Consider the following 27,904-nt stretch of genomic DNA (forward strand, 5'->3'; position numbering starts at 1 on the left):
GTTAGCTATGTGTGTAGAGTTATATGTGTTCAGTTATGGGTTCAACTAATCGAACAGTATCTGTCAGTGCTAGATCTCACCAGAGGAGTTCCAAATATTTAGAATAACGTGTGTCATCAAAATCTTACCATTTGAAAGGCTGTCTTAAAAGGTAATGTGTGCTAGCTGTACACATCATTGTTTGTATTGGTCTCAGTGATGTATTAAGTTCATATTGATTATGATTATATTCTTCTAGCACTGACATCTGATCAATGCGTATGGTGGTAATATTTTAAATACTGATTTAAGCTTTAGTTTAGTTCCTAAAAGCATATATTAGCCTGTTAGCTATGTGCTGCATGGCCCCTCTTTTGAAACTTACAGATTGCTACAATGATTGTAATAATACGTTAATAGTAGTATATTGATATATATACCATGGTACTGTATTCAAATACTATGCTATTTACATGGTAGAGTGGTACAGTTGTGTTGGTGATGACAGCAACTTCCTCAAATGTTATAACATCGTATATATATATATATATATATACATGTGAAAAATATATATAATAACTCTTTTTAATGAAGCCTTGTGTTTTTTTTAATCAAGAATTGCTCACATCTTGAACCTTGACTTGTCAAACCAGTTTTCATATCATATAAATAAAGGAGGGAGTTAAACATAGAGACAGATTTTTTTATAAACGCGCTTTGTAACGCTTTCTTTCTTTTTTACTTTTCTCACAGTATCCAGCATGTTTATGGAGCCCAACATCCTCCCTTTGACCCTCTCCTACATGCCAAGTAAGTACAGCTTGGCTATATTTATAGGAAAATGTGTGTATATATTTGGCATATTTAAAGATATAAGATTTGCTTTCACTTTCATTTTTTCACTTTCATCCATCCATCCATATCTACCAGTCTATCTGTCTATACCTATATGGGGTCAGACAATTAAACCAAAACACCTACTTTTACACCACAATCCTTTATTATTTATTTTTATGGTGTAGAGACTCCTTTATTGGCTATGCCGCATCAGTTCAAGTCCTTGAGATTTTGAGCTTTCCTCTTCCAGAATAGTGGTCAGGTCACTATGTTAGCGCTGGAGGAGGAAAAGGTTTTCTGACTCTGTCCTCCAAAATACCCAAAAGTGGCTCAAAAATATTTATATTTGAGGCCTCAATTTTATAGTTACATAATAAAACACAAAAAACAAACACACACACACACAAAAAAAAAAAACCCAAAAAAACACGCTTCTACCCAACCTAAAATCTAAAAATCTCTATGAACGAGAGCATATTAAAACTCGGCTTTCAATGATCTACGATATTTAGTAGCTGTCATTTTTACAGACTGCACCTTTAACAAAGCATCATCTAACTCTTTACATATGAGCTAATTAAACATTAACACTTTATTGTTTTCAGTGACCGTGAATGGCCTGGTTTCACAGATAACGCTTAGATTAAGCCAGGATTAGCTCTTAGTTCATTGAAGATATGTAAGTAGCTTTTATAAACACCCCCTTAGAAAAAACATTACCGATGTGCATCTTGATATTTTATGTTACATCAGTGCAAGTTACTTTCTGTTGAAACGGCTCAGACATTCATTTTAGTTTGGGGATAACCAGGGGATAGTCTAGTGATGTATTAACTACAATATACTATTAGTGCTGCTTTGTTACTGTATTCATATTCTAAAGTGGTAACAGAAAAGCATACAGGTTTAGAGCAACTTGAGGGGGAGTAAATGATGACAGCAATTTGCTCTGACAGCTGAGGTGATAAAGTTTACAGAAGTCTTCGGATTTTAACGAGAGTTGGCAAATTGGGGCAACATAAGCTAGTCATTCACCAACATTGAGAAAAATGTTATTTTTTGTTGGTGAGCAGCGATGTAGCAACTACCAATGGGAGTCAGAGAAACCAGAACAATATCCCTCTTCTTTATGAGTTGTCTTTCCTCACATGCAGGGATATTATTGAGTTTGATTTATATTGTATCAACATAAGTGTCATCTATTATTTGCAGTCTGATAAAAGCAGGAAACAAGCCTCCGCCTTCCACTACGCCAGGAAAACCAAAGAAAGCCACCACCTTCCAAGAGTTCGAGAGCATCACCAGTGACGCCTGGGATGTGGGAGATGATGATGATGAACTTCTCGCCATGGCAGCCCAAAATCTCAACATCGAGGTTGTCATGGAGACAGCCAATAAGGTGATAGAAAACCACAGCAAGCTGCAGGAAAGAAGACAGCAGCAGATTGATAGCATGACTGAGCCTGATGGGAAAGACGGGGAGGAAGCGCACGAGGAAGAGCCGGAAGAAGAAGAAGAGGAGGAGGAGAGAGAGGAGGGCGCAGAGACGACAACAGATCTGTCTTTCGGTTCAGAGGCTCTTCCAATCAGTGACAACAGACTGGTTAAGTCACACAGTGAAGCTCCAGTCGGCTCGCCTAAAGGTCAGTCTCTCTGACGTTAATCCTTGCTTGTTTTGTTTATCACTTTGTTAAACAAATAAGAGTGTTTTTTTGGTCAATTTAATAATGCAAAATATACCTTTTTATTAGATATTAAATGTAAACATAAATCAAAATTCTAAACTAAAATAGTTTAACAATGGAAAATGAAACAGAAAAAATAAAGGTAAATAGAAATGATAACATCTTTAATAGAAAATATAAAGAATTAAGTTAATTCTAAATAGTAACACATACTATAATAGTACATAAATAATACTACAATAACAATGACTTATGTTATGCAGTATTCAGGTTTCTGGTGCACCTTTGTGCTTTATAAATTTCATACATTTTAAAGCTTGTTGAAAAGATGTGCTGTTGCCTTTCCAAATGATTGGAGATATCATTTTCCCCTGGCAGATGATAAAATTATATTACAATGAAAGAGACATGCATAAAAAACCAAAAAAAACAAACCAACAACAAAAAAAAGAATACATTAGTCTTGATTATCATTGTTTCCAATGCTGTGTTGTCATCTAGATTTTCTCAATGGGAAAGATCAACCAGTTTTCATAAGACTTACATGAAAGTTCAGATTTTGCATTAGACCTGTGACCTGTTTCTAAACTCTAGCATTTCTTTTTCTCCTCTTCCTCTTCCTTGCTAATTAGCACGACCTTCATTAAGTCGGTTTTTATTTTTAACTTCTGGTAATTAACTGAGAGTCTGTAACGGGCAAATTGGAGTCAGTGAAATGTCAATCAATTGTTTTGTTTGCCTCTGAGCTTTATGCTAATACACAGTGTTTTCCCACTGACCTGTCACTCAGACTTTCTCTCTGATGCTTCTAAAGCATAGAAAACTGAGTGAAAAGCATCTTTATTTTAATGCTATTAGAGTCCCAGATCTTCATGACACTGAAGGCCTAAAAACGATGTTCCTCAATTGAACACAACGGCGTTTTGTGAAAAGAATCTGGCGAAAACAACATGTCGTGTCTGGGCTTGGTTTCTGTGTAACAGCTCACCGGCGTGAACTTTCCAGAATACTTTGCAATGGCTGTTAAATGCTTTTGATCTGCTATTGGTCCCGGTGTTGTCCAAGAATTCAACTTTTTTGAGGTTAATTTCTTGAAGGCCCTGTCGCTGAGCATCGGCTAGCCCAGTTTTGCGGTGTGTTCCCCACCATCTGCACTTGTCGGACCCAGTTGTTTCGTTTTTCTTTTGGACAATCGAGCACGTTGAATCGGCATCCGTTGGCAACTCTGAGAGAACTTCGATTGGCTGTGTTCAGCGTGTTAGCTCGTTTCCGCCACATAATAAAACATTTTAAAAAATAATTGCGACTTTTTGTCTCACAATTGCGAATTTACATCAGAGTCAGAATTGCGAGAAATAAAGTCGCAATTGCGATTAAAAAAAAAGTTAGAATTGTCAGATATAAATTCACAATTCTGACTTTTTTATTGCAATTGCAGGTCATGAAGTCAGAATTGCGAGATAAAAAAATCACAATTGCAAGGAAAAAAAAGTCCAGTTCTAAGGAAAGTTTGTCTCGCAATTCTGACTTCGTAACACGCAATTGGGACTTTGTATCATTCAATTCTGACTTTATATATCCAAATTGCATTTTACAAAGACAAAGATGCCAGAATTTCGACTTTATATCATGCAATTCTGACTTTAGAACACAGTTGCAACTATATCACGCTATTCTGACTTTATAGCTCTCAAGTGCGACTTTATATAACGCAATTCTGAGGTTAGAACACACTTATGACTTAAACCTAAAAGGATTATTAGGAACACCTGTTCAATTTCTAATTATCTAATCAACCAATCACATGGCAGTTGCTTCAATGCATTTAGGGGTGTGGTCCTGGTCAAGACAATCTCCTGAACTCCAAACTGAATGTCAGAATTTTGAGCGTGGCATGGTTGTTGGTGCCAAACGGGCTGGTCCGAGTATTTCACAATCTGCTCAGTTACTGGGATTTTTGCGCGCAACCATTTCTAGGGTTTACAAAGAATGGTGTGAAAAGGGAAAAAACATCCAGTATGCGGCAGTCCTGTGGGCGAAAATGCCTTGTTGATGCTAGAGGTCAGAGGAGAATGGGCCGACTGATTCAAGCTGGTAGAAGAGCAACTTTGACTGAAATAACCACTCGTTACAACCGAGGTATGCAGAAAAGCATTTGTGAAGCCACAACATGCACAACCTTGAGGCGGATGGACTAGACCCCACCAGGTACCACTCATCTCCACTACAAATGGGAAAAAGAGGCTACAATTTGCAAGAGCACACCAAAATTGGACGTTTGAAACTTGGAAAATGTTGCCTGGTCTGATGAGTCTCGATTTCTGTTGAGACATTCAGATGGTAGAGTCAGAATTTGGTGTAAACAGAATGAGAACATGGATCCATCATGCCTTGTCACCACTGTGCAGGCTGGTGGTGGTGGTGTAATGGTGCGGGGGATGTTTTCTTGGCACACTTTAGGTCCCTTAGTGCCAATTAGTCATCGTTTAAATGCCACAGCCAACCTGAGCATTGTTTCTGACCATGTCCATCCCTTTATGGCCACCATGTACCCATCATGGCTACTTCTAGCAGGATAATGCACCATGTCACAAAGCTCAAATCATTTCAAATTGGTTTCTTGAACATGACAATGAGTTCACTGTACTAAAATGGCCCCCACAGTCACCAGATCTCAACCCAACAGAGCATCTTTGGGATGTGGTGGAACGAGAGCTACTTGCCCTGGATGTGCATCCCACAAATCTCCATCAACTGCAAGATGCTATCCTATCAATATGGGCCAACATTTCTAAAGAATGCTTTCAGCACCTTGTTGAATCAATGCCACGTAGAATTAAGGCAGTTCTGAAGGTGAAACACAGTATTAGTTTGGTGTTCCTAATAATCCTTCAGGTGAGTGTATATCACACAATTCTGACTTTAGAACTCTCAATTGCGATTATTTAAGAATTGCCAAATTATCATTTTTCACCAACCTAGGGAATTGCGAAATTTCTTAACCTCTGAGTGCAAGTCTTTTGTGTATTTGACTACATCAGACAGGGACTGTGTGCTTCCACCAGTACTGCACTGACAGACAGTTCTGCCAGTCCTTTGTTTTGCCAGCCAGAGTGGCGATGGATGACTGTGATAATGGACTTCCTGTTGACATGTTCTGCCTCTATTTTAATAGTACCTTGTGTTGACACTGTCAGCAGCCGTCACGCACCGTCTAATTTCTGCAGGGATTACACGGACATCTGTAAACGTTGAAGATGTTATGATGCTTAATGCAAGAGTGATATCTCAAAGTCATCTATTTAATGCCTCTAACAAGCATACAATCACATTTTACAGTGTTTGGACAGCATGATTATGAAGCATTAGGACAAAATCAATTCACCGATGCATTGTGATTCACTGCCAAAATAGCAACTTGTACCATAGAATGTACCCTTATTCTGACCCATTAATTGGGAATAAAGTGACAGAATAAAGTGCATGTTTGTGTGTGTGTAATGTATATATTTTACCTGAGTTAAAAACAATGACCCGCATATAGACTGGTGTCTCTGGGACTAAACTTTATTTATGCAAAATAATCAATAGTGTAAATGTGCGATAAATCAAAAGAACAAAAATGATTAAACGAAAATGAATTAAATCAAAGCTGAAAACATGAAAACCAAAGTTGATGTTGTTTTTAAAAATAGTTTAAAATAAAATAAAAATAATCAATAAACTTGTTTATGGAATGAGAACACATTCAACTTTTTTCAAAGTCTTGACGTTTGTATTTAATCTACAAAAGGGTTGCATACTCACACTTATGAGCTGTTCAATTTCAATTCCGTTTTATTAAATAAAGCACGTTTTTTTGTTTTTAAATGCTTACTATCGATGAGCAAACTGGTGGGCAGGGAAGTGTTTTTAATATTTATACAGTGTTAATTACAGTAAGTACTGCATCTTCTCAGCCAGCCTTCCCTGAAATTCATCTAATAGGATTAAAGTGCGCTTGCTTCCAAATATTTAGATATGCCAGATTTAACTCACAAATGATCGGTCCCTGTGCTGTTTCTGAAGAATGTACATTGAGAATCGTATGCGATGACTCCCTAAATTGAAATTAAAACAGAAATCGAATGTGTTTTCTCTTCAGAAGTGGGCGTTGAACAGGCATCACTACACAGACAGCAGTCACTCCCGCACAGACCCACGATTCCACTGGTGGCCCGCATGGCAGATCAGAACACATCCGGGACTCCCGCCATGACCGAGAGAGAGGCGTCGAGACTCGACAAGTTCAGACAGGTTCTAGCCGGCCCTAATACTGATCTGGGTAAGATGCTGTTTTATGGCTTTATGGCTTGACTGTATGAATGTTTGGGCAACACATAATAGTACATATGCAGAGCAAAGTCCAAAATATACTCTTTGCAACACATGAATTGTGTTCTGACGTTTCTGAATGCTACATTTGAAATCGTGCTTGCAAATATGATTTCCTTGATGCAGAAAAAGTGGACAGAATTGCGGAATGCAGTCCAGAAATGGAGTTTAAATTATATCTGTAAGAAAAAAATGAAGTGGACGTTAAAGATCTCAGAAATTAAGTTTATTACATAGCAGTGGCAAGGTACACGAAGATCCTTGGGTTCAGAATGAACCTCGAAATAATCTCAGCTCGAACATTCCATTTGTCTTCACCCTCAGCAATGACGTACAGGAGTCAGCCTATTTTCCAGTCCTGATCTCATCAGGAAAACAGTCTCTTTCACATCTTGATGATAATCCAATCATTTAACTTGCATTAGAGAGAACAGGACTGGCAGAACTCTCATGCTTAACTGGTGACATCATTCATCATCACAACTCTAAAGTGTGAAACACAATGTACATCACTTCAATGTAGAATGGTCAAATGTTAAGGTGATAACATTTAAGTCCCTGTAATCAAGATGGTTCTTGATTGCTTGATATCGCTCCCATGCTTTAGGTGATAACCATGACTGTGCATATTACTTAGATTGGAATGAATTGTCTCTGATAAATAAGCTCTTTTATTGAAGGAACATTTACATATATATATTATAGGGCTGGGTATTGACACAAATTTCACAATTTGATTCGATTTCGATTGACTAGCTTGCAATTCGATTTCGATTCAATATTGATTATTTTGGATATCAGTTACAATAAATGGCAAATTTTCTCAAGAAAATCAAATCTCTTAACTAATGCTGTAAACTATGGGAGTCTAGCTGTAGCCTACTAGGCTTCATTAGCCTAATTACACTTTTATTTATTTTTATAATAATAAGATTATATGAAATATAAACATTTAAATGGTGGCTGTTATAAAAAAAAACTTTCCGGATTTATTCAAATATGCATTAAATATTGAAGAACATTAAGATTATATGTAATATGGTGTTTATATTTAGCAAAATGCTCCTCTCTAGAGTTATTTTTTTCTAGCTGACTAACGAGTTTATGTGGGTTTTCTGAGGTAAATATGACGATAAATGACATTGATTACAAGCTGTTGACGTCTTTCCACGGTTGAAAAGCTGATTGAGCGAATCAATGTGACATGACACGGATTTCGATAAGTTGTACTCTATCTTTTACCACACTTTCAGATGCTCATTCATGTTTATTTGGCGCTGTAACTGGTATTATTAAGCCGGAAGAGAGATCAGCGCTGCTGCTTCTCTTGAGCTCCGCCGGAGCGATCTCACGCCACAGCGCCAAAACGCTATTTATGTTTTTGAATTTCTAAAGAAAATGGACGTAATTTGAAAATTGAGACTTTGTTTCATATCAATAGTAACAAAGGACAAAGATTATTGCGATTTTTTTTTGGATGCGCGCAGCCACGATACAATGTTCCATTCATTCAAATGAAACAGGATGACTAATCGATTCTTGAAATTTAAGAATCGATATCGGTTCGCAAAAATGAGAATCGATTAATATCGAGAAATCGATATTTATTACCCAGCCCTAATATATTATATATTATTTACACACATATATATATATTAGGGCTGGGTATTGACACAAATTTCACAATTCGATTCGATTTCGATTCAATATTGATTATTTTGGATATCAGTTACAATAAATGGCACATTTTCTCAAGGAAATCAAATGTCTTAACTAATGCTGTAAACTATGGGAGTCTAGTTGTAGCCTACTAGGCTTCATTAGCCTAATATGAAGGTAATAATGAACTGTTTTGTAGCTATAAAACACTTAAATAACACTTTTATTTATTTTTATAATCAGAAGATTATATGAAATATAAACATTTAAATGGTTCATCAGTGTATGTTTGATCATCATTCGGACCTGGTCCGAAACAGCAGACTTGTAGGCTATTAATACATAATGGATACATACAAGCAGATGACAAATACGTTATAATAACCATAATTAAACTACTAAACTATACCTATACAGCACTCTGACTCTGTAGGCATTATTACCGACTCGTAATGAACACCGTTACTGAGAGTTTCTGATATTATCATCATTCCGTGAGATAAAATTGTCCTGAGAGACTGAGCGCGAGCTCATGAAGCTCCGCCCCCTGTGCCGGCAGCTGCCGCTTATTTGCATTTAAAGGGCACACACTAAAACAGTGCGTTTTTCTGAGCCCCCAAAAAATGACAATTTAAACATGCTTTAAAAATGATCTGTTGCGTATTTTGAGCTGAAACTTCACATACACATTCCGGGGACGTCAGAGACTTATTTTACATCTTGTGAAAAGGGGCATAATACGGGACCTTTAAAACTCATCTTTGATCACCAAAATTTATTTTGACATATTTGAAACGTTTTTTCCTTGAAAACAAATTTCTTCATGCCTTAAAATAGCTTGAATGTAACTCTAAACTCTTGCCTCATTTAGTAATATGTGGTTCTATGAATATGCAAATTAGCCCCGCCTCCACTCACTCACACCAGCTCAGAGATCCACTCGTTGCCGATCGCATGTTGACCTGATGGGTTACAAGGTAGTTTGTGGCATTTAGACGCATAGTCTAGATTAGGGATGGGCAACGATTAATCGCGACTAATCGCATCCAAAATAAAAGTTTATGTTTACATAATATATGTGTGTCGTGTGTATAATTAATTTGTATATATAAATACACACACATGTATATATTTAAGAAATACTTGCATGTATATACTTTATATATTATTTATACATAATTAATATTATATACAAATATAAATATTTGATATATTAATAACACATTTTTCTTAAATATACACATGTGTGGGTATTTATATATACAAATTAATTATACACGCTACACACACATATATTATGAAAACACAAACTTTTATTTTGGATGCGATTAATCGCGATTAATCGTTGCCCATCCCTAGCTTAGATGACGTTTAGATGAATATGTAAATATGTGCTGTGCTCTTTCCTCTTACTAACATAATAAACACGCAAGCGATTTCAAACAGCGTTTTTGAGACTGTCTTTTTTTTTACTGCACTTTTAAGGAGAAAATACTCAGCAATTAGGCTACTGAGTATTTACCGTTGACTTATGAATTCGCACATGGATTGTCTTAAAGCATATTAGAAACGCCACAAACAGCATTAGAAGCCTGATTTTCACCACAGGGGGGATTTAACAGTTTGTAATCTCAACCTTCTCCGCATAGTTCTCATATCATTGCTCAGCAACATCTCTGGGGTTTAGGCATTGCAGATCCATGAAGTCAGGACGGTGTCGATGTTGACAGCCCCATGGACGTCGGCGTGTCAGTTCTGGTTTCATTTGACTGCTTCTCAGGGCGTCCCTGAATCAGTTTGGCTGCTGTTGCTGTTATTAGACATCTGAAATTATGAGTCAGACATGTGGCAGCAGAATGAAATATGAATGAAATCTATAATTAAGCTGGGGTCTCCAACATGATAACGAATTCCCATCCATCCGTCCATCCATCCAAAGCACTGATGACTGCCCTCTATTGGCATTGACTCTAAGACCCCGAGAAATAGCACTGAGCCTCCTTTCTTTCCCCTGAGTTGTTATAACATAAGGTTTAGGTGAAACTTTTAATTTTTTTTTTACTATTTATTGAAATGGCGAACCTATATTGGCTATACTATTAAAGGGGGGGTTCAGGGCTCGACATTAAGACTTGTCTGGGACAAGTGGATTTTTTTGTTGGACAAGTAGAAGAGAAAATTAGTTGTCCGACCAAACAAGTTAAATTTCAAACAAAATAAAATGCCATGTTACTTCACGTTATGTGCCACTCGTTACGTCTATTTTACCAATTTAATTTTACCGATTTGAATGCGCATGCACAGAGCGCGCGCCAGAAGTTCTCTTTCGTGCTTGAACGAACATCAACACACACAATTACGCCAAAATGTCATTTGTCGAGTATCTTCATAACATAAGAGCAGTCTTATGGTGGACATAAAGAGTTGTGACTCGTGAGAGAATGAGGCGCGCGTGGGATCCGCGTCTTTGTCCACAGTGGCTGCTCTTAAAGGGCCAGCTACCAATAAAGCGTTCTGTCAGTAAAGTTAATGAAATAACAAAGGGAACAGAGAAAATTACACACTGACTAAAGAACTTGTGTAGCTTTAAAGGACAACTCCGGCACAAAATGAACCTTTGGTCTAATTACACATTGTTACCTAGTCAACCGTTATCTGAGATTTGTTTTCATGATTGCGATTGCGAATGTAAATAGTTTTATCTATAAAAACAGTTTAGCCTATAACGCTAGTATATGGGGCATAGAGTAATGACAAATAAAGATCGCTTGTTATTACCACCAACAAGACTCACTAACAAGGTGTTAGTGTGGGGCTATTTTGAGCCTTGTTAGTGGTAATAACAAGACGATAAACCTTTTTTTTAATGTTTTTTAGAACTATATCTTTATCATTATCATTATGGATATTGTTTTTGGTGTGGATGGGCCTGAAGGCGGAGGAAATTAGTTATTTAAAATGCATAACAATCTTGGTGGGACAAATTTTGACCAACTTTTAATGGGACTCCAGCAAACTTTTTTGTGTTCACTCTCTCCTACGTACGTTTAAGTACGCAAACAAAGTAAGTAAAGGTTATGTAAGGTTTTGAAGTGTGAGCCTTTAGATTTAATTTTTTGTAAGATCATAAGAAACGTTTTAGTCTAGCTTTTAGTCTTGTATCGAAGCATTGTACCAAAGCGTCTTTGAAATAGATAGAACGGTACATAGACATTTAATTTGTCATATCTAACGCACAGTAATGAGCAAAAAGTCGTTTTTTTTTTTCCCTTTACAAGCTTGTTTCTGAAGTGTTTGGAGCCGTCTTTGTCTCCAAATTAATGAGTACCTGACAGATGTGTTTTTAAGAGGGATGCCATCAGATGATCATCTTTTACCTCTGAGAGAGAGAGAGAGAGAGCGAGAGAGACTGCTACAATCACAGGAAGCAATTATTCGCTGATGCTGTCCACTGTTGCCATGGCGACGCATCACCTATATTGAACCCTTCTCTCTACCGTTTGACTACCTTTTCTCTCAGTGTGTCTCAGATGGGGGAGCTGTGGTGCTCTAGTGGTCTTAACACAGCCGATTCTTCTATTAGTGCTAAACCTCAATGTTATAAATGCGGTCGGATTCCAATTAACTTAGTTTAGTGGCATCTGTGGCACAGAAATTTAAAAATATTATATTGAGTATCTGGCATTGAGCAATCGCAAGCATTCCTGGAGACATTTCATGTTGTGAATGAATCAAAAAAACATGTTGCGGTTTATGTAGAGTAATGAAGTAGAGTTCCTCTCGCTTTACTATTCTATCAAGCTTAACATTGACAAAACACCAACTTAATTCTTTAACTTGCATCGTGATTCAAATACGCTCTTCGTCTGTTCCTCACACAGTCGCGCGGGTTTAGAATGTTGGAGTATATTGCAAGAGGTTAGCACTTTTTTGACACTTCATTTTATTTTAACATTTGAGTTTTACATAGATAACATAGACAATTCTCTCTTGTTTGATGTATTTTTTTGGTATCCCTTTATAGTATAATCAGCATATATTCTGGGATTAATCTGTAGATACTGCTTTCCTCCAATTTTTCCAGTCATTTGATTTCTGAATTGGTAAATAACTAAACCACTCTGTGACGTATGCTGATGCTGAAGGAAACCTTTAATTGAGAATTAACTTAAATCAATGTTTTGACAGATTTGTGTTTCACTGTTTGTGTTTCACATCATTAAGCAGTAGGCTAATGTTACTATTTCTTATTTCTGCCAATATGAGGCAAGATGTTTATAGTTTAGCTAATTACCTTGATCACTGCAGGAATCTGAAGTAAACTAACAACGCTGATTATTTTCCACATCATCATTTGGTTTTAAAGGAGTCCTGTTATGCTGTATTACATGTACTTTTTTATGTGTAATGTTGCTGTTTAAGAATGAAATGGGTATGCAAAGTTATAAAGTCCACTCCAAAGGGGATTTGGGTTCACAGGAACTGGGAACGCTTTCTAGTTTTAGGAACACTTTTTGGGGGGAACTGAAGTCGCTTTTCCACCAAAATTACCAGTAACAATTTGCCCCAGGAACTTTTTTTCCCTGAGAGCTGTTGCTGTCTGCGTATCCACTGCGGTCTAAAAGTACCATGAAGATTAGGAAAATTAGTCTGGTGGCGTAGTACTGCACGCTACTTGCCAGTTCCCGCTGGGTTTTACCCTCTGAATTTAGGCTTAAAGGGTTAGTTCACCCAAAAATGAAAATTAAGTCATTAATTACTCACCCCCATGCTGTACCAACCCCGTAAGACCTTCGTTCATCTTCGGAACACAAATAAAGATATTTTTGATTGAATCTGAGAGCTGTATCACTCTTCCATAGACAGCCTGAGGGACTGCCTCTTGACGGCCCAGAAAGTCATTAAAAGAAAAGGTTTAAATATTCCATGTGCCTACAGTGGCTCAACTATAACTTTATCAAGCGACGAGACTACTTTTTGTGCGAAAAAAAACCGTAAATAACGACTTTATTCGACTTTCCATTACTTCCTTATGGGCGCATGCGCGAGAACTGAGACGAGACCGTTCTTCTTCGACTACTTTTTGTTACCGGCTGCTCACCGCTTAGGAGTTTTACCGCCCCCTACCGTATAAGATGACGTACTGATATAGCCGGAGGCGCAAAACGTTCTGTTTACAAGCAGTACGTCATCTTATACGGTAGGGGGCGCTAATACTCCTAAGCGGTGAGCAGCCGGTAACAAAAAGTAGTCGAAGAAGAACGGTCTCGTCTCAGTTCTCGCGCATGCGCCCATAAGGAAGTAATGGAAAGTCGAATAAAGTCGTTATTTACGTTTTTTTTTCGCACAAAAAGTAGTCTCGTCGCTTGATAAAGTTATAGTTGAGCCGCTGTAGGCACATGGAATATTTAAACCTTTTCTTTTAATGACTTTCTGGGCCGTCAAGAGGCAGTCCCTCAGGCTGTCTATGGAGGACTGATCTAGCTCTCAGATTCAATCAAAAATATCTTTATTTGTGTTCCGAAGATGAACGAAGGTCTTACGGGGTTGGTACAGCATGGGGGTGAGTAATTAATGACTTAATTTTCATTTTTGGGTGAACTAACCCTTTAATAAAGCCTGAACCTCATTGTCGGTCCGTACGTCGTATTTTTTTTAAACTCCATTGTTGATTAGAACAGCAAACACATCTTACTGCACGAAATGCAACAGATTTTTAAAAATGGTGGTTGAAATAAAAATCAGCCAATCACAATGTGGCATGAACTCAACCAATCAGCATATTCAGTACCCAAGTCCCACCCCCGGAAGTTCCTGAACTATGAAAAAGTAATTCCTCGCAATCAGGGACTTTCTGGGGAGGAAATTTTTACTTGGAACTTCATTAAGACACTGGTTCCTGTGGTGGAAACACACAGTGCCACCCCAAAGACAAAGTCCCTAGTTCCTGAGGAAAGTTTCTGTGGTCGAAACACAATAGGATCTACCAGTGATTTAAGTATATATTGATTGGCTGAAACCATGCGAAACACCAATTTATTACGTTTTATAGCCTTTACATTTGCTCCACAAACATGGGGGGAAAAAGCGATAAATTAACCGACACTAAAGTGCTCTGGCCCAAGCCGCTCTCAGCGCTGTCAAAATAAAGTCCCATACAACAACCAGGGGTACGTTTCCCGTACAGCGATGTAGTTCGCTGCTTCACTACCATAGTACGATGCATCGTTTGAAAAATCAACTAGCTAGTCACGACTGTTTCCCGAAACCCACTGTCGCAAAGTGTTGTTCAACCACGTTGGTTTCGCACTCAAATAAAGTCTCATCCAGCACATCCCAAATAACTTTCAATGAATTTAAGGTGTGGACTCAGAGGTGCCAATTTATGTGGGAAAAGGATTGTTCATGCAATTCTCCCCACCATTCTTTCACAATTTTAGCCTGATTATTTGACTGAGATATACAGGGCCAGTATCTAGGGATATATATCTACGGATGACCCAACGTTTGGTAGTACGGTCCCAAGTAAAGCAAATCACAAATGAAATGAATATAAAATGAAATGAAAAATTAAATTGGCTCATACTGTATATTTAGTTATCTTATCTCCTGAGATTGGTGATTGACTTTTTCTTGGAGGACAGTACTTTAATTTTAAAGTGTTTTGGCTCTGTTTTGTGTTCTGTTTGTGGATGGTGCTAAAATGCAACCTTTTTTAGTGCTTTATTGCAGTGTCAACATTTGGTATGTTTTTTTATTTGTAATTATGATTCCGTGGAATTCTTTTCATCATAGAGACTTTTGAGAAATTAAGAATATTGCTTACAGATATTGCTCACCTCATGTTCTCTGTTTAAGCAGTCTACAGTTGAACAAGGTCATGAAGTACTCCAGGCAGTTGTTCAGATAACCTTGGTGAGAACTCAAATCTTAACAGGCAGCACTCGAGACATAATTAACTGTGGTAAACCAAACCCCAGAAGTGAAGGAAGCACCAGTTTGTAGATTCTGAGACTTCTTAATCTCAATACATTTAAAGTTAGTATTTGGCCTCCCATATTTAATTTCAAGAACGACAGTTTGTTTCAGTTTGGCATTTGGCATAACATGCAATATTCGTGGTTATTTAGTTCAAACTCAAGTGTTTTTTCATATTTTCCATTGTGGCCAATTTCCATTTTTCCCAAAATGTTTGAGTTATTTACTATACAAGTTGCTGCCTTAATCAACTTGGATGAAAATAATTGCTTAACTTATTTTGATGAGTTAAAGTAGTGTAACATATGCTATCATAAATTATTTATCCTTTTTTTTTTTTTTTTTTTTTTTTACAGTGTAGACATTTCTTTGTGGCATTGAATAAAATGGTTCAAGACTGGAACTCAGTTCCAGTCAAAGATTTCTTGATTGAACCATTTATTTGAAGGATTTAGTTGACAATATGTCCAACTTTTTCTTTATCGCAATTAAACACATATACATATTAGTTATATTGCATTATTGAGATTTGTGTTTAACATTGTTTTATTTGAACAGCCATGCAACCTATTTTTTATGTCTCTACTGGTTGAGAACTACTTTGTTAGACCCAACTTTAGTTCTTTCAGAGATATCTGAACTTGTGAATCAGATGCACTGTCCTGAAATCTGCACCGAAGGCAAAGTTTGCACTTTTTTTTTTTTTTTTTTTACAAACTTTATTTCTGTCCAGAAATGTGTCACCTGGCTTTGGGTGTACTTGGCTCATGACGCAATTCATATGAAAGAGAAAGGAAATTCATAATGCAATCAATGAAATACAACAGTGCAGTTATTCTAAGACCCCAGAGGAAGAATCTACTGTACACTCTCCCCAGACACCTGAACTACATATCATCCTCAGCAGCTTGCATTAATACACTGAAGTAACTCTTTACCAGAGCTGCATTACTTTATGGCTCTGCCACGTTCTGCAGTGTCCTTTATATGACTTATTGCTGCCATTCAATCTACCTTACACATTTTAGTGTCCAAGTACCATTCTTTCAGGACTATAGGTGATCGCGTTCCAACGAATAAATATCAAAGTCGCTTTAAGACAAGTCATTTCACTCAGCGGCCATCTTTAAAACGCCTCTCGTCTCGAGCATGCAAACTGTGCAGCTCCTATCTTTTTCAATGGGTATAATGCCAAGCTTATGATTATATTCAACCCGATCTCACGGGAATTCGTACGAATTTTACGAGGTGGCTAATTCGTAACAATTCATACGACCTCAGTCGTACAAATTAGTACGATTTTTGCTAAATCGTACATATTTTACGAATTGGCCAATTCGTATGAATTCGTACGAATGACCTACCCCTGACCCCGCCCCTAAACATAACCGTCACGTGGGTTTAGACAAATCGTATGAATTCGCACGAGTGAGGTCGTACGAATTAGTACGAATTAGCCACTTTTTAATCACTCGTACGAATTCGTACGAATTGGTCGTGAGATAGGGTAGTTATATTCCATATTTTAAATCACCAATTAAATCTGACAATAACTGTCTCATAAATTTTGTTTCTAAACTCTCGAATCATGACACAAAATGACATTTTACTGACTAGATCAAGCGCATATGCAGTGCAAGCGTGCGTCTAACTGACTTCTAATGACAGCTGCAGTGACGCAATGACTTTACCAATCGGCGATTGGCTCTTATTTAAAAGGTGGGACTTATTCCGCCTTACTGAGCATTGCATTTTCCCCCAATTCAAAACAATACGAGTGATGCGTCTTGTGTAATCATTAAAGGGTTAGATCACCCAAAAATGAAAATTAAGTCATTAATTACTCACCCCCATGCTGTTCCAACCCCGTAAGACCTTCGTTCATCTTCGGAAGACAAATAAAGATATTTTTGATTGAATCTGAGAGCTGGATCACTCTTCCATAGGCTTCCTAAGGGACTGACTCTTGACGATCCATAAAGTCATTAAAGAAAATGTTTAAATGTTCCATGTGCCTACAGCGGCTCAATTATAAGTTTATCAAGCGACGAGACTACTTTTTGTGCGAAAAAAACATAAATAACGGCTTTATTCGACTATTCCATTACTTCCTTATGGGCGCATGCGTGAGAACTGAGACGAGGACGTTCTCCTTCGACTTGTTACCGGCTGCTCACCGCGCTTAGGAGTTTTACCGCCACCTACCGTATAAGATGATGTGCTGATATAGCTGGAAATGCAAAACTTTCTGTTTACAAGCAGAGGAAGATGCGCGCTGTACATACTCTTTTCAATTAGCGTATTTTCCGCACTACAAGGTGCACTTAAAAGCCTTTAATCTTCTCAAAAAACGACAGTGTGCCTTATCATCGTCTTATACGGTAGGGGGCGGTAAAACTCCTAAGCGGTGAGCAGCCGGTAACAAGAAGTGGTCGAATGAGAACGTCCTCGTCTCAGTTCTCGCGCATGCGCCAATAAGGAAGTAATGGAATAGTCGAATAAAGCCGTTATTTATGTTTTTTTTTCGCACAAAAAGTAGTCTCGTCGCTTAATAAACTTATAATTGAGCCGCTGTAGGCACATGGAATATTTAAACCTTTTCTTTAATGACTTTATGGGCCATCAAGAGCCAGTCCCTTAGGAAGCCTATGGAAGAGTGATCCTGCTCTCAGATTCAATCAAAAATATCTTTATTTGTGTTCCGAAGATGAACGAAGGTCTTACAGGGTTGGAACAGCATGGGGGTGAGTAATTAATGACTTAATTTTCATTTTTGGGTGAACTACCCCTTTAAGTCTTTGTTCATATTTCGTGGCCACAACATACTGTGTTGCCAAAAGTATTGGGACACCCCTCCAAATCATTGAATTCAGGTGTTCCAATCACTTCCATGACCACGGTTGTATAAAATCAAGCACCTAGGTATGCAGACGCGTCTACAAACACTTGTGAAAGAATGGGTCGCTCTCAGGAGCTCAGTGAATTCAAGCGTGGTGCCGTGATTGGTTGCCACTGGACTCGATGGACGAGTCTGAGTTTCTGCGGTTGCTAGGAGAATGGTACTTGACTGACTGCATTGGGCCAAGTATAAAGTTTGGTGGAGGGGGAATCATGGTGAGGGGTTGTTTTTCAGGGGTTGTGCTTGGCCCTTAGTTCCAGTGGAAGGAACTCTTAATGCTTCAACATACCGAGACATTTTGGACAATTTCATGCTCCCAACTTTGTTGGGGATTTTTTGGGGATGGCCCATTCCTGTTCCAACATGACTGCGCACCAGTGCACATAACAAGGTCCATAAAGACATGGATGAGTGAGTTTGGTGTGGAGGAACTTGAATGGCCTGACCTCAACCCGAAAGAACACCTTTGGAATGAATTAGAGTGGAGACGGCGAGCCAGGCCTTCTTGTTCAACATTCAGTGCCTGACCTCACAAATGCTCTTCTAGAAGAATGGTCAAAAATACCCATAAACACACTTCTAAACCTTGTGGAAAGCCTTTCCCGAAGATTTGAAGCTGTTATAGCTGCAAAGGGTGGGCGAGCTCCATATTAAACCCTACAAATTAAAGGGATAGTTCACTTTGAAATGAATTTTTGATATGTTTTAGCTTACCTCAAGGGCATCCAAGATGTAGGTCTCTTTGTTTCCACAGTATTTTCAATTTTGACAATTTTCAGTCAAACCGTTGTTGTCTATCAGTCATACACTGGAGGCTAAGTTGGTCCACCAAAAAGCATGCACAGAGAAGTCAAAATTAAACTTGATTTAATGACCCGTAAATGTAAGTACACATTGATGGCCTAAGACAGTGTTTCCCAACCCTGTTCCTGGCGGCACACCAACACTGCGTGTTTTCTTTGTCTCCCTAATCAAACACACCCGATTCAACCCATCAGCTCATTAACCCACCTGATTATGAGCTGATGGGTTGAATCAGGTGTGTTTGATAAGGGAGACAAAGAATACACGCAGTGTTGGTGTGCCGCCAGGAACAGGGTTGGGAAACACTGGCCTAAGACACGAAACGAGCGGTTTGTGTGAGAAAACGAACAGTATTTATATCGTTTTTACCTCTTGTAATCATAGCCATGACAAAATGATCTGATGGCACGGGCGCTTCGGTCTGCGCATGCGCCGGAAGTGACGCCTACGTCACTCTTTGTTTATACAGAGATTTCGGAAGTTTTACCTTTCACTAAACATATTTAGATGTACGGGAAACCGCAATGGAAGACGATTTCGGTATATCTAAATATGTTTAATAAAAGGTAAAACTTCCGAAATCTCCGTGTAAATATCGAGTGACGTCACACGCAAGCGATCACTTAAGCGATTACCGGCATAACATTGAACTGATTCAGTTAAGTTCAGTTGGACATCGCACAACTGATTCAGATCACTTGGACGTCACTGTGATTACACGAGGTAAAAACGATATAAATACTGTTCGTTCGCTCACAAAAAACGCTCGTTTCGTGTCTTAGGCCATCAATGTGTACTTACATTTACGAATCATTAAATCATGTTTAATTTTGACTTCTCTGTGCATGCTTTTTGGTGGACCCCCTTAGCCTCCAGTGTATGACTGATAGACAACAACGGTTTGACTGAAAAATGTCAAAATGGAAAATACTGTAGAAACAAAGACACCTCCATCTTGGATGCCTTTGAGGTAAGCTAAAACATATCAAAAATTCATTTCAAAGTGAACTATCCCTTTAAGAATAGCATGTCATTTAAGTTTATTTGCATGTAAAGTTTTAGCAATATGTGTAACTACAGTAATTGAAGCGAATATGTCCTGTTTCGTCACGACAATGAATAATTTGAATGCAATGTAAGTTGCTTTGGATAAAAGTATCTGTCAATTGATAATGAGAATGACGCAATTAAAATATCGTGCTTGTACTGTGACACGCAGAACTTCTTCTACTGCTACTGTCTTGAGGGAACCTAATAGCCAAATATGAATACTAGGTTCTGACCATTTCACTCCTGATGATAAGCACTAGAGAACCCTTGTGTTCTCTCGTCTTGCGAGCGTGTCGTTGATTTTTCTCTCTGTCTGTCTGTTTCTCTCGCTATTTCCTTTGGTGTCTCTTAAATAAACTCTCAGTTGACCCATTGAAGTCCTGTTTGAAATCAGTAGCATTATACTTTTTCTTTTTAAGTAGTTGTAGTGCTTCTTTGAGAGATTATAGAGCTTGTTTTTGATTCTGTCTGCAGAGTCTAGATGACTGTTGCGCAGGGCGAATGGCATTCTAATGTAGCCTGTGGTCTGGAGACTTGGTTTTCTTTATAAAGAACATATAATGGGCTGAGGTCGTGTAATATTCATGCACTCGTCTCGTACTGGAGAACTGCAGTATGAACATTGTAAAGGAATTCATACATATTCTGTCATCATTTTGCTCAGTCATGTTGCTGCAATCCTTTTTTCAGTCGTTTAACATCAAAGGAGATGCTTTAAAATGCACTTAAATCATGATGACTGTTTTTATGATACATTCATGATGCATTAACTTTCATTGTGCGAACAAGAGCAACTTGAATATTTAGCAAAACATCTTTTAAGGTTTCCATGAATGAAAGTTGTATGGGCATGAGGGTGAGGTTTTTTTTATTTAATGACTTATGGATACATGTATTTATTTATGCACTTACTTGACTTGTTTATTTGTATTTTTATGTAAGGGTAGGGTTGTTTGTGGAGGGATTGCTAACCATGGGTTAAAAAAGATAATAGATTTGTGGAAATGACATGTTTTCTAGAAAATTAGATGCGGCACTCTATTAAAATGCTCAGTTTTTTTTTTTTTGTGTGTGTGAAATATTCTTGTTTATTTGCGCTCATTTTCAGTATGAATATCTCATTATGTGAGATGGAGAGGTTTAGCTCATTGATGTCGAATATGATTACAACATGAACTTTGAGTGTTGTGTTAGCAACTTAAACTGCAATAACAAGAGGAAAGCCATCTGTCAAAAAATACGAATGACTCATAATCATTTAGTTTTTTGAAAATATGTCTTTATGGCTTCCTTGACCTTTTTTTTGGGAGAGTTAACAAAGAAAGATGTGTTGTGAAAACAGTATTGGCACAGAAATAAACAGCCCCACACAAATTAGATAAAGAAAATTAAGCGACTGCCTTCGAGTGGTTTGGCATGGATACCACTGTCCACAAATGCAAACCGTTACACACAACCTGCATACAAAATGGGGATTACATACAGTTCTTATGAATACATCACGGAAATACCCCCCCCCCCACCCCAATATTATTATATTAATATTAATTAATATAATTTAATGGAATGGCATATACACTCACCTAAAGGATTATTAGGAACACTCGTTATTGCAATTATTTAATCAACCAATCACACTGAAGAAGTTACTTCAATGCATTTAGGAGTTAGGTCCTGGTCAAGACAATCTTTGGACAATCAACCAAACATGGTTGTTGGTGCCAGATGGGCCAGTCTGAGTATTTCACGATCTGCTCAGATACTGGGATTTTCACGCTCAACCGTTTTTAGGGTTTACAAAGAATGGTGTGAAGCCTTGTAGATGCTACAGGTCAGTGGAGAATAGGCCGACTGATTCAAGCTGATAGAAGAGCAACTTTGACTGAAATAACCACTCGTTACAACCGAGGTATGCAGCAAAGCATTTGTGAAGCCACAACACACACAACCTTGAGGCGGATGGGCTACAACAGCAGAAGACCCCACCGGGTACCACTCATCTCCACTACAAATAGGAAAAAGAGGCTACAATTTGCAAGAGCCCACCAAAATTGGACATTTGAAGACTGGAAAAATGTTGCCTGGTCTGATGAGTCTCGATTTCTGTTGAGACATTCAGATGGTAGAGTCCGAATTTGGTGTAAACAGAATGAGAACAGGAATCCATCATGCCTTGTTACCACTGTGCAGGCTGGTGGTGGTGGTGTAATGGTGTGGGGGATGTTTTCTTGGCACACTTTAGGTCCCTTAGTGCCAATTGGGCATCATTTAAATGCCGCGGCCTGACTGAGCATTTTTTCTGATCATGTCCATCCCTTTATGGCCACCATGTCCCCCTCCTCTGATGGCTACTTCCAGCAGGATAATGCACCATGTCACAAAGCTTGAATAATTTCAAATTGGTTTCTTGAACATGACAATGAGTTGACTGTACTAAAATGGCCACCTTAGTCACCAGATCTCGACCCAATAGAGCATCTTTGGGATGTGGTGGAACAGGAGCTTTGTGCCCTGGACGTGCATCCGAAAAATCTCCATCAACTGCAAGACATTTCTAAAGAATGCTTCCAGCACCTTGTTGAATCAATGCCATGTAGAATTAAGGTAATTCTGTTTTGTTCTGTTGTTTAGAATTAAGGCAGTTCACATTGTGGTAATTGAGTTTTTAGGATTCCATTAATAAGAATTTTGGTGAAAATATGCTTGCTTGATTTAATGCAAATTAATTTTTATTTAAGCAACAGATTTGATCATGCTCTTTAGATTATCGGGTTAAATACGGCCCAGGCATATTTTATACGGGTTTCGTAAGACTCATTTAGCTGGCAACTGTCCGCGGACGATCACAACCTCTTTTGAGGTCACCGTCTCCAGAGGGACAAAGACAGCAACAATGAGCTGATGAAATAGTGAACGTCTAATTCCTCTCTCTTCCTCCCCTCCCGTTGTGAGATTAATGCCACGTGGAGGAAATATAACAGATAGTTTAATTAAGTGCCAGGGCACAAGATTCATCGACTAATTTCTGCAGCTGACAGCGCAAATGAGGGTTCAAAGGTGCGAGCAGAGGAGACACCCTTGAGTGGCTCTGTGTTTAATGAATTGAGCGCTTTCCCGATAAAGTTCTCGCGTAAAGCAGCACGCACATTAAAGCTAGCCTTCAATGTGTCAGGACAACCTGCCGTCCTCATATAGTACACCAGCATACCTGCCTGGATAGAACACACACTCATACCTCCGTCCTTATATGGTTTAGCTTCACAGGTATTTACACAAGCACAGTGAAGACTGGCGCAAATGCGTTCATTAGACTGGAAATGGTATCTTTTATAATGATGTATTGCTTAATGAAGACTTTGGAATAACCTGGATTACTGCATGATTGACTGGAGAGTGGAGAAACTGGAAGAGAAACTGAAAGTTACTGAAACTGAAAGCCACTCTCTGAGGAAAAAAAGGGGAATTAACATTTGAACTCTCTTGCTATCATCCCCATTTAAGACACGATCACACCTGAGTGGATCACCTCCCAAAATACACAGTATTCCCTTCACCTATACATCTAAATGGTTTAATATGAACAATTATCATAAAGTATTATACATGTCTGGTATCATTTGAAATGGCTCAGTGTGACTGGTACAAAGGTATCATTCCTCCAGAAGTAAACCAAGGTGTGGAGAGTTTAGAGATATCCTGTTAACTGCTGTGGGTGTGCCCTAATGTAAATCAACTTCTGTCCCCAGTAAGTCTGGGACGGTGATTCATGCTAATTCCCATTGTGAACTCATCTTTAAATTTGAAATGGTATTTAGGGAGATGCTGAAGAGTGTTCAGTGCGATTTGTAGTTCAAATTCAACTTTATATTTATTTGATGTTTTGTATTTATTATCTTTGAACTGATTATGAAATTGGCATGAAACATTTAACTGACGTAATAAATTGTTACATTTTATTCTGACTAACTCTAAAGGTCAACACTACTGCGTTTTCGCTTAAAAACGGAGAATTAAAACGAATACGATCTCCGTCAACACCAGCGTTTTATCAGCGTATTAGAATTGATCTCCGTCCACATTAAAACGACTGAAAACGCGGATCACGTGACCATTCACCAACACTGTAAACGGTGACGAATCAGGAAGGATACGTCATGACGAACAGCTGGCGAATCAGGGAAGAATACGTCATGACTGATGACACCCAATCACAGAGCCGAGCGTCGGACTCTCTCAGAACGGAAAACGGAGCTTCAGTGAAAACGCAGTAGTGTGGATGGGGCCTGAAACTGTTTTCCCAAGTAGATTAAACGGATTCGTATTTCCTACTATATTTCCTACCTATATTTCCGACAGTTTCCTAATATGAACGGTTAAAATATGAGTAAAGAGTTAAAATAAATAATCAAACATTTGCTTACATTTAATGATGTTCAGATATATTATTACAACCTTTTCATTTATGGAGTCAGATAAAATAACAAGGTAATACAAATGAGTTTTTCCAAGCCTGTAAGACTTCCTTTGAAGAATGTTCAGACTGCTCTTTTCCCTGCTTTGCAAAAGTGTATGGAACAAAAAAGTTCCATCTGTCCATCCTTTATTTCTTTCTGCCCATCCATCCGTCCATTCGTACGTCCATCCATCCATCCGTCAGTCCATTCGTACATCCATCCATCCATCCTCATGTCAGTCTATCCATCTATCCATCCATCCTTACATCAGTCCATCCATCATCCATCCTTACATCAGTCTATCCATCCATCCGTCAATCCATCTGTCAATCCATCCATCCATCCTTCCATCCAATCCATCCATCCATCCATCCTCACGTCAGTCTATCCATCCATCCATCCATCCATCCATCCATCCGTCAATCCATCCATTCTTCCATTCATCCATCCTTACGTCAGTCCATCCATCCATCCATCCTTACGTCAGTCTATCATCCATCCTTACGTCAGTCAATCCATCCATCCATCCTTACGTCAGTCCATCCATCCATCCATCCATCCATCCTTACGTCAGTCAATCCATCCATCCATCCTTACGTCAGTCCATCCATCCATCCATCCATCCATCCATCCATCCATCCATCCATCCATCCATCCATCCATCATTATGTCAGTCCATTCATCAATCCATCCATCTATCCATCCATCCATCCTTACATCAGTCCATCCATCCATCCATCCATCATTATGTCCGTCCATCCGTCCGTCCGTCCATCCATCCGTCCATCCATCCAACCATCCATCCATCCACCCTTACGTCAATCCATCCATCCATCCATCTTTTTCTTTCCATTCATATGCCAGTCCATCTTTTTTGCAGATCAGAAAAAGTTTTTGGTGGTCCTGCTAATGTAATGCGGGGAATAATTTGGGTCAATATTTCATTCAATAATCATTTATTCATGCCATCAATAATAATGAATTATGTGTAAATAAATAGATCACGTCTGTTTTTACAGTCACTCATATTTGCATGGCAGTCATAACAACACTTCATTATTTATACTCTTCAGTCTTCATTTTGCCCCGACAAAGAAGCTGCACAAAAAATATCCAGCTCTGATATCAGAAAGATTTTTTTTTTTTTTTTTGAAAAATATAAAAACGCTAGCCCCAGAAGGTTATGTTGTATTCATTGCACATTTGGACTGTTGTATGAATTTTTAAACCAACCTCTGATTTAAAATTCAGATTTATCTTTGATGTCAAAAAAAAAAAAAAATGCATGCACATTACACTGCAGCCTATTGTCAAGGCTCGGAGAAATGACTAATCCACGTTCAACACATTATGATCGCTGCCATCAACCCTTGAAATATGCAATACAGATACGAAATGAGAAATATTTGCTATTAAAGTTCTTTTTCATTCTTTTAAGGCGCTGCGGGGACTCTTTGTCCATTTTAAAAGTCAAATTTGCCTCACTGAGATTTATTGGCACTCTTGGGTTCACATATTCACACTTAAGCAGTGCTTATTGAAAGCGTGGTGTGCCCATAGAATTCAAATGCTATAGGCTGAATCCTTTTTTTGGAGGCTATCCACACTTTTAAATATGCCAGATTATATATATATATATATATATAATTGCGATATTTTTGAGGAAACCTGCAGCATTTTGTCCTGAATATTTTTATGTCATTGGTTAATAATTCAGTCTATTCACAAGGGAAAAAAGTCATAGTTCTATTCTGAGTTAGTAATTTTCTAATAAAAATTGTTCCTTTCCGCAGATGAGCTTCGGAAGTTGAGCTGGTCTGGGATTCCGCGGCAGGTGCGCCCGATCACATGGAAGCTCCTCTCAGTAAGTAGAACGATCTCAGCCACAGTGAAGTCCTGCATCAAATGGTCAAACTCATTAGAGAACTGCAGCACACATCCATTACAAGATGAATCAAAGAATACATAATGCATTCTACATAAATACACATTTATAAGTAATTAGGCTTCCTACTAATGACTTCGAAGATGACATCCGCCTGGAAGCTCAGAGGTCCAGTAGACTGAAAACGAATGGTGCATTAAACTGTTTCAGTGGTCGAGCATTTTATCATACATTCATTTTATACATCATACATTTTAAGAAAGGATTGACGCATAATATACACATTTCACTTTTTATAATGGATGAAAGATACGAAGTACATAACTGGTGTAGCGTTCCCCCCAGGACAGGACTGGCGTGATGAGGGGGTTGTGTGTGGTCGTACCCTTTGACACACAGACAGGCGGCAGTATGCCCTCCTGCCACACTGATATATGATGTGCCAGTCTGAAACAGGATGAAATGGAGGGGGATATTTGATATTCTGACCCCCTTCTAGGCTAGCGTGTGGTCACACACACACACACAGAAACATCCAATTTACCCGTGTGACCTTCATTTGCCTATGGCTACCTCATCTGTCATCTTGACTTGAACCCTGGACTGCAGCCCCACTCAATCAAACCTCATCGATCCACACTATTGAGCTCCTGTGCAGGTGTGCACTTTGTGAGTTCATCTGTGTGTGTGTATTTGTGTTTGAGTGAGTGGAGAGCGAGCGTGAACAGCTGGAAAGCATCCTTTAACAAGAGTAATGACCTGAGGAGGGCGGCATCACTGTTTGAATGGGCGCTTTAACGCGTGATCAATTCTGTGCATCCTGCTGACGTCTCAAACTGCCACTGAACTACGCTCATCGCTTTCCTAAGAAGAAATCATTTCTCTTTTGTCAGGTAGCCCCTAGACAATAAAGGTTTTATTAGTGGTTTTTGCAAAGGCAAGGATCATTATTGCTCGTACACAGGATTAAATTTTACGTTTAGCAAAATAACACTGCAGGCGTATTTAAATTTTCCGCCATTTTCTCACTCCCACTAACTTACATTGGCCGTAGCATGAGAAACATGAAACAACAGGACGCATCACGGAGACCAGTGTCTGCGCGTGAGAGAGACAGACCAATTTTTTTTTTTAGAGGTTGAAATATCGATACACTATCGTGAAAGAAATATTGCGATAGTTAGTTGTATCGATATTTTTGCACAGCCATACTTATAACACCCTAACAGTCACCTAGCAACCTCTTAACATCACTCAACAACCACCTGGAACACCTCAACAATCACCTGGCAACACCCTA

General features: G+C 38.5%; 1 protein-coding gene across 3 annotated transcripts in view; it reads left to right on the top strand.

Moving 5' to 3' along the window:
- tbc1d22a (TBC1 domain family, member 22a) overlaps positions 1-27,904 on the top strand; it is a 171,523-nt gene that overhangs the window by 701 nt on the left and 142,918 nt on the right. For all 3 annotated transcript variants that reach the window (XM_089126595.1, XM_089126597.1, XM_089126596.1), the window contains exons 2-5: positions 733-789; positions 2,029-2,459; positions 6,646-6,825; positions 26,513-26,583. In XM_089126595.1, the coding sequence (XP_088982721.1) occupies positions 733-789; positions 2,029-2,459; positions 6,646-6,825; positions 26,513-26,583 (739 nt within the window). The remainder of the gene's footprint in view (positions 1-732; positions 790-2,028; positions 2,460-6,645; positions 6,826-26,512; positions 26,584-27,904) is intronic.

This window comes from Pimephales promelas, chromosome 24 (genome assembly GCF_988280905.1).
Source record: "Pimephales promelas chromosome 24, fPimPro1.hap1.1, whole genome shotgun sequence".
NCBI lineage: Eukaryota > Metazoa > Chordata > Actinopteri > Cypriniformes > Leuciscidae > Pimephales > Pimephales promelas.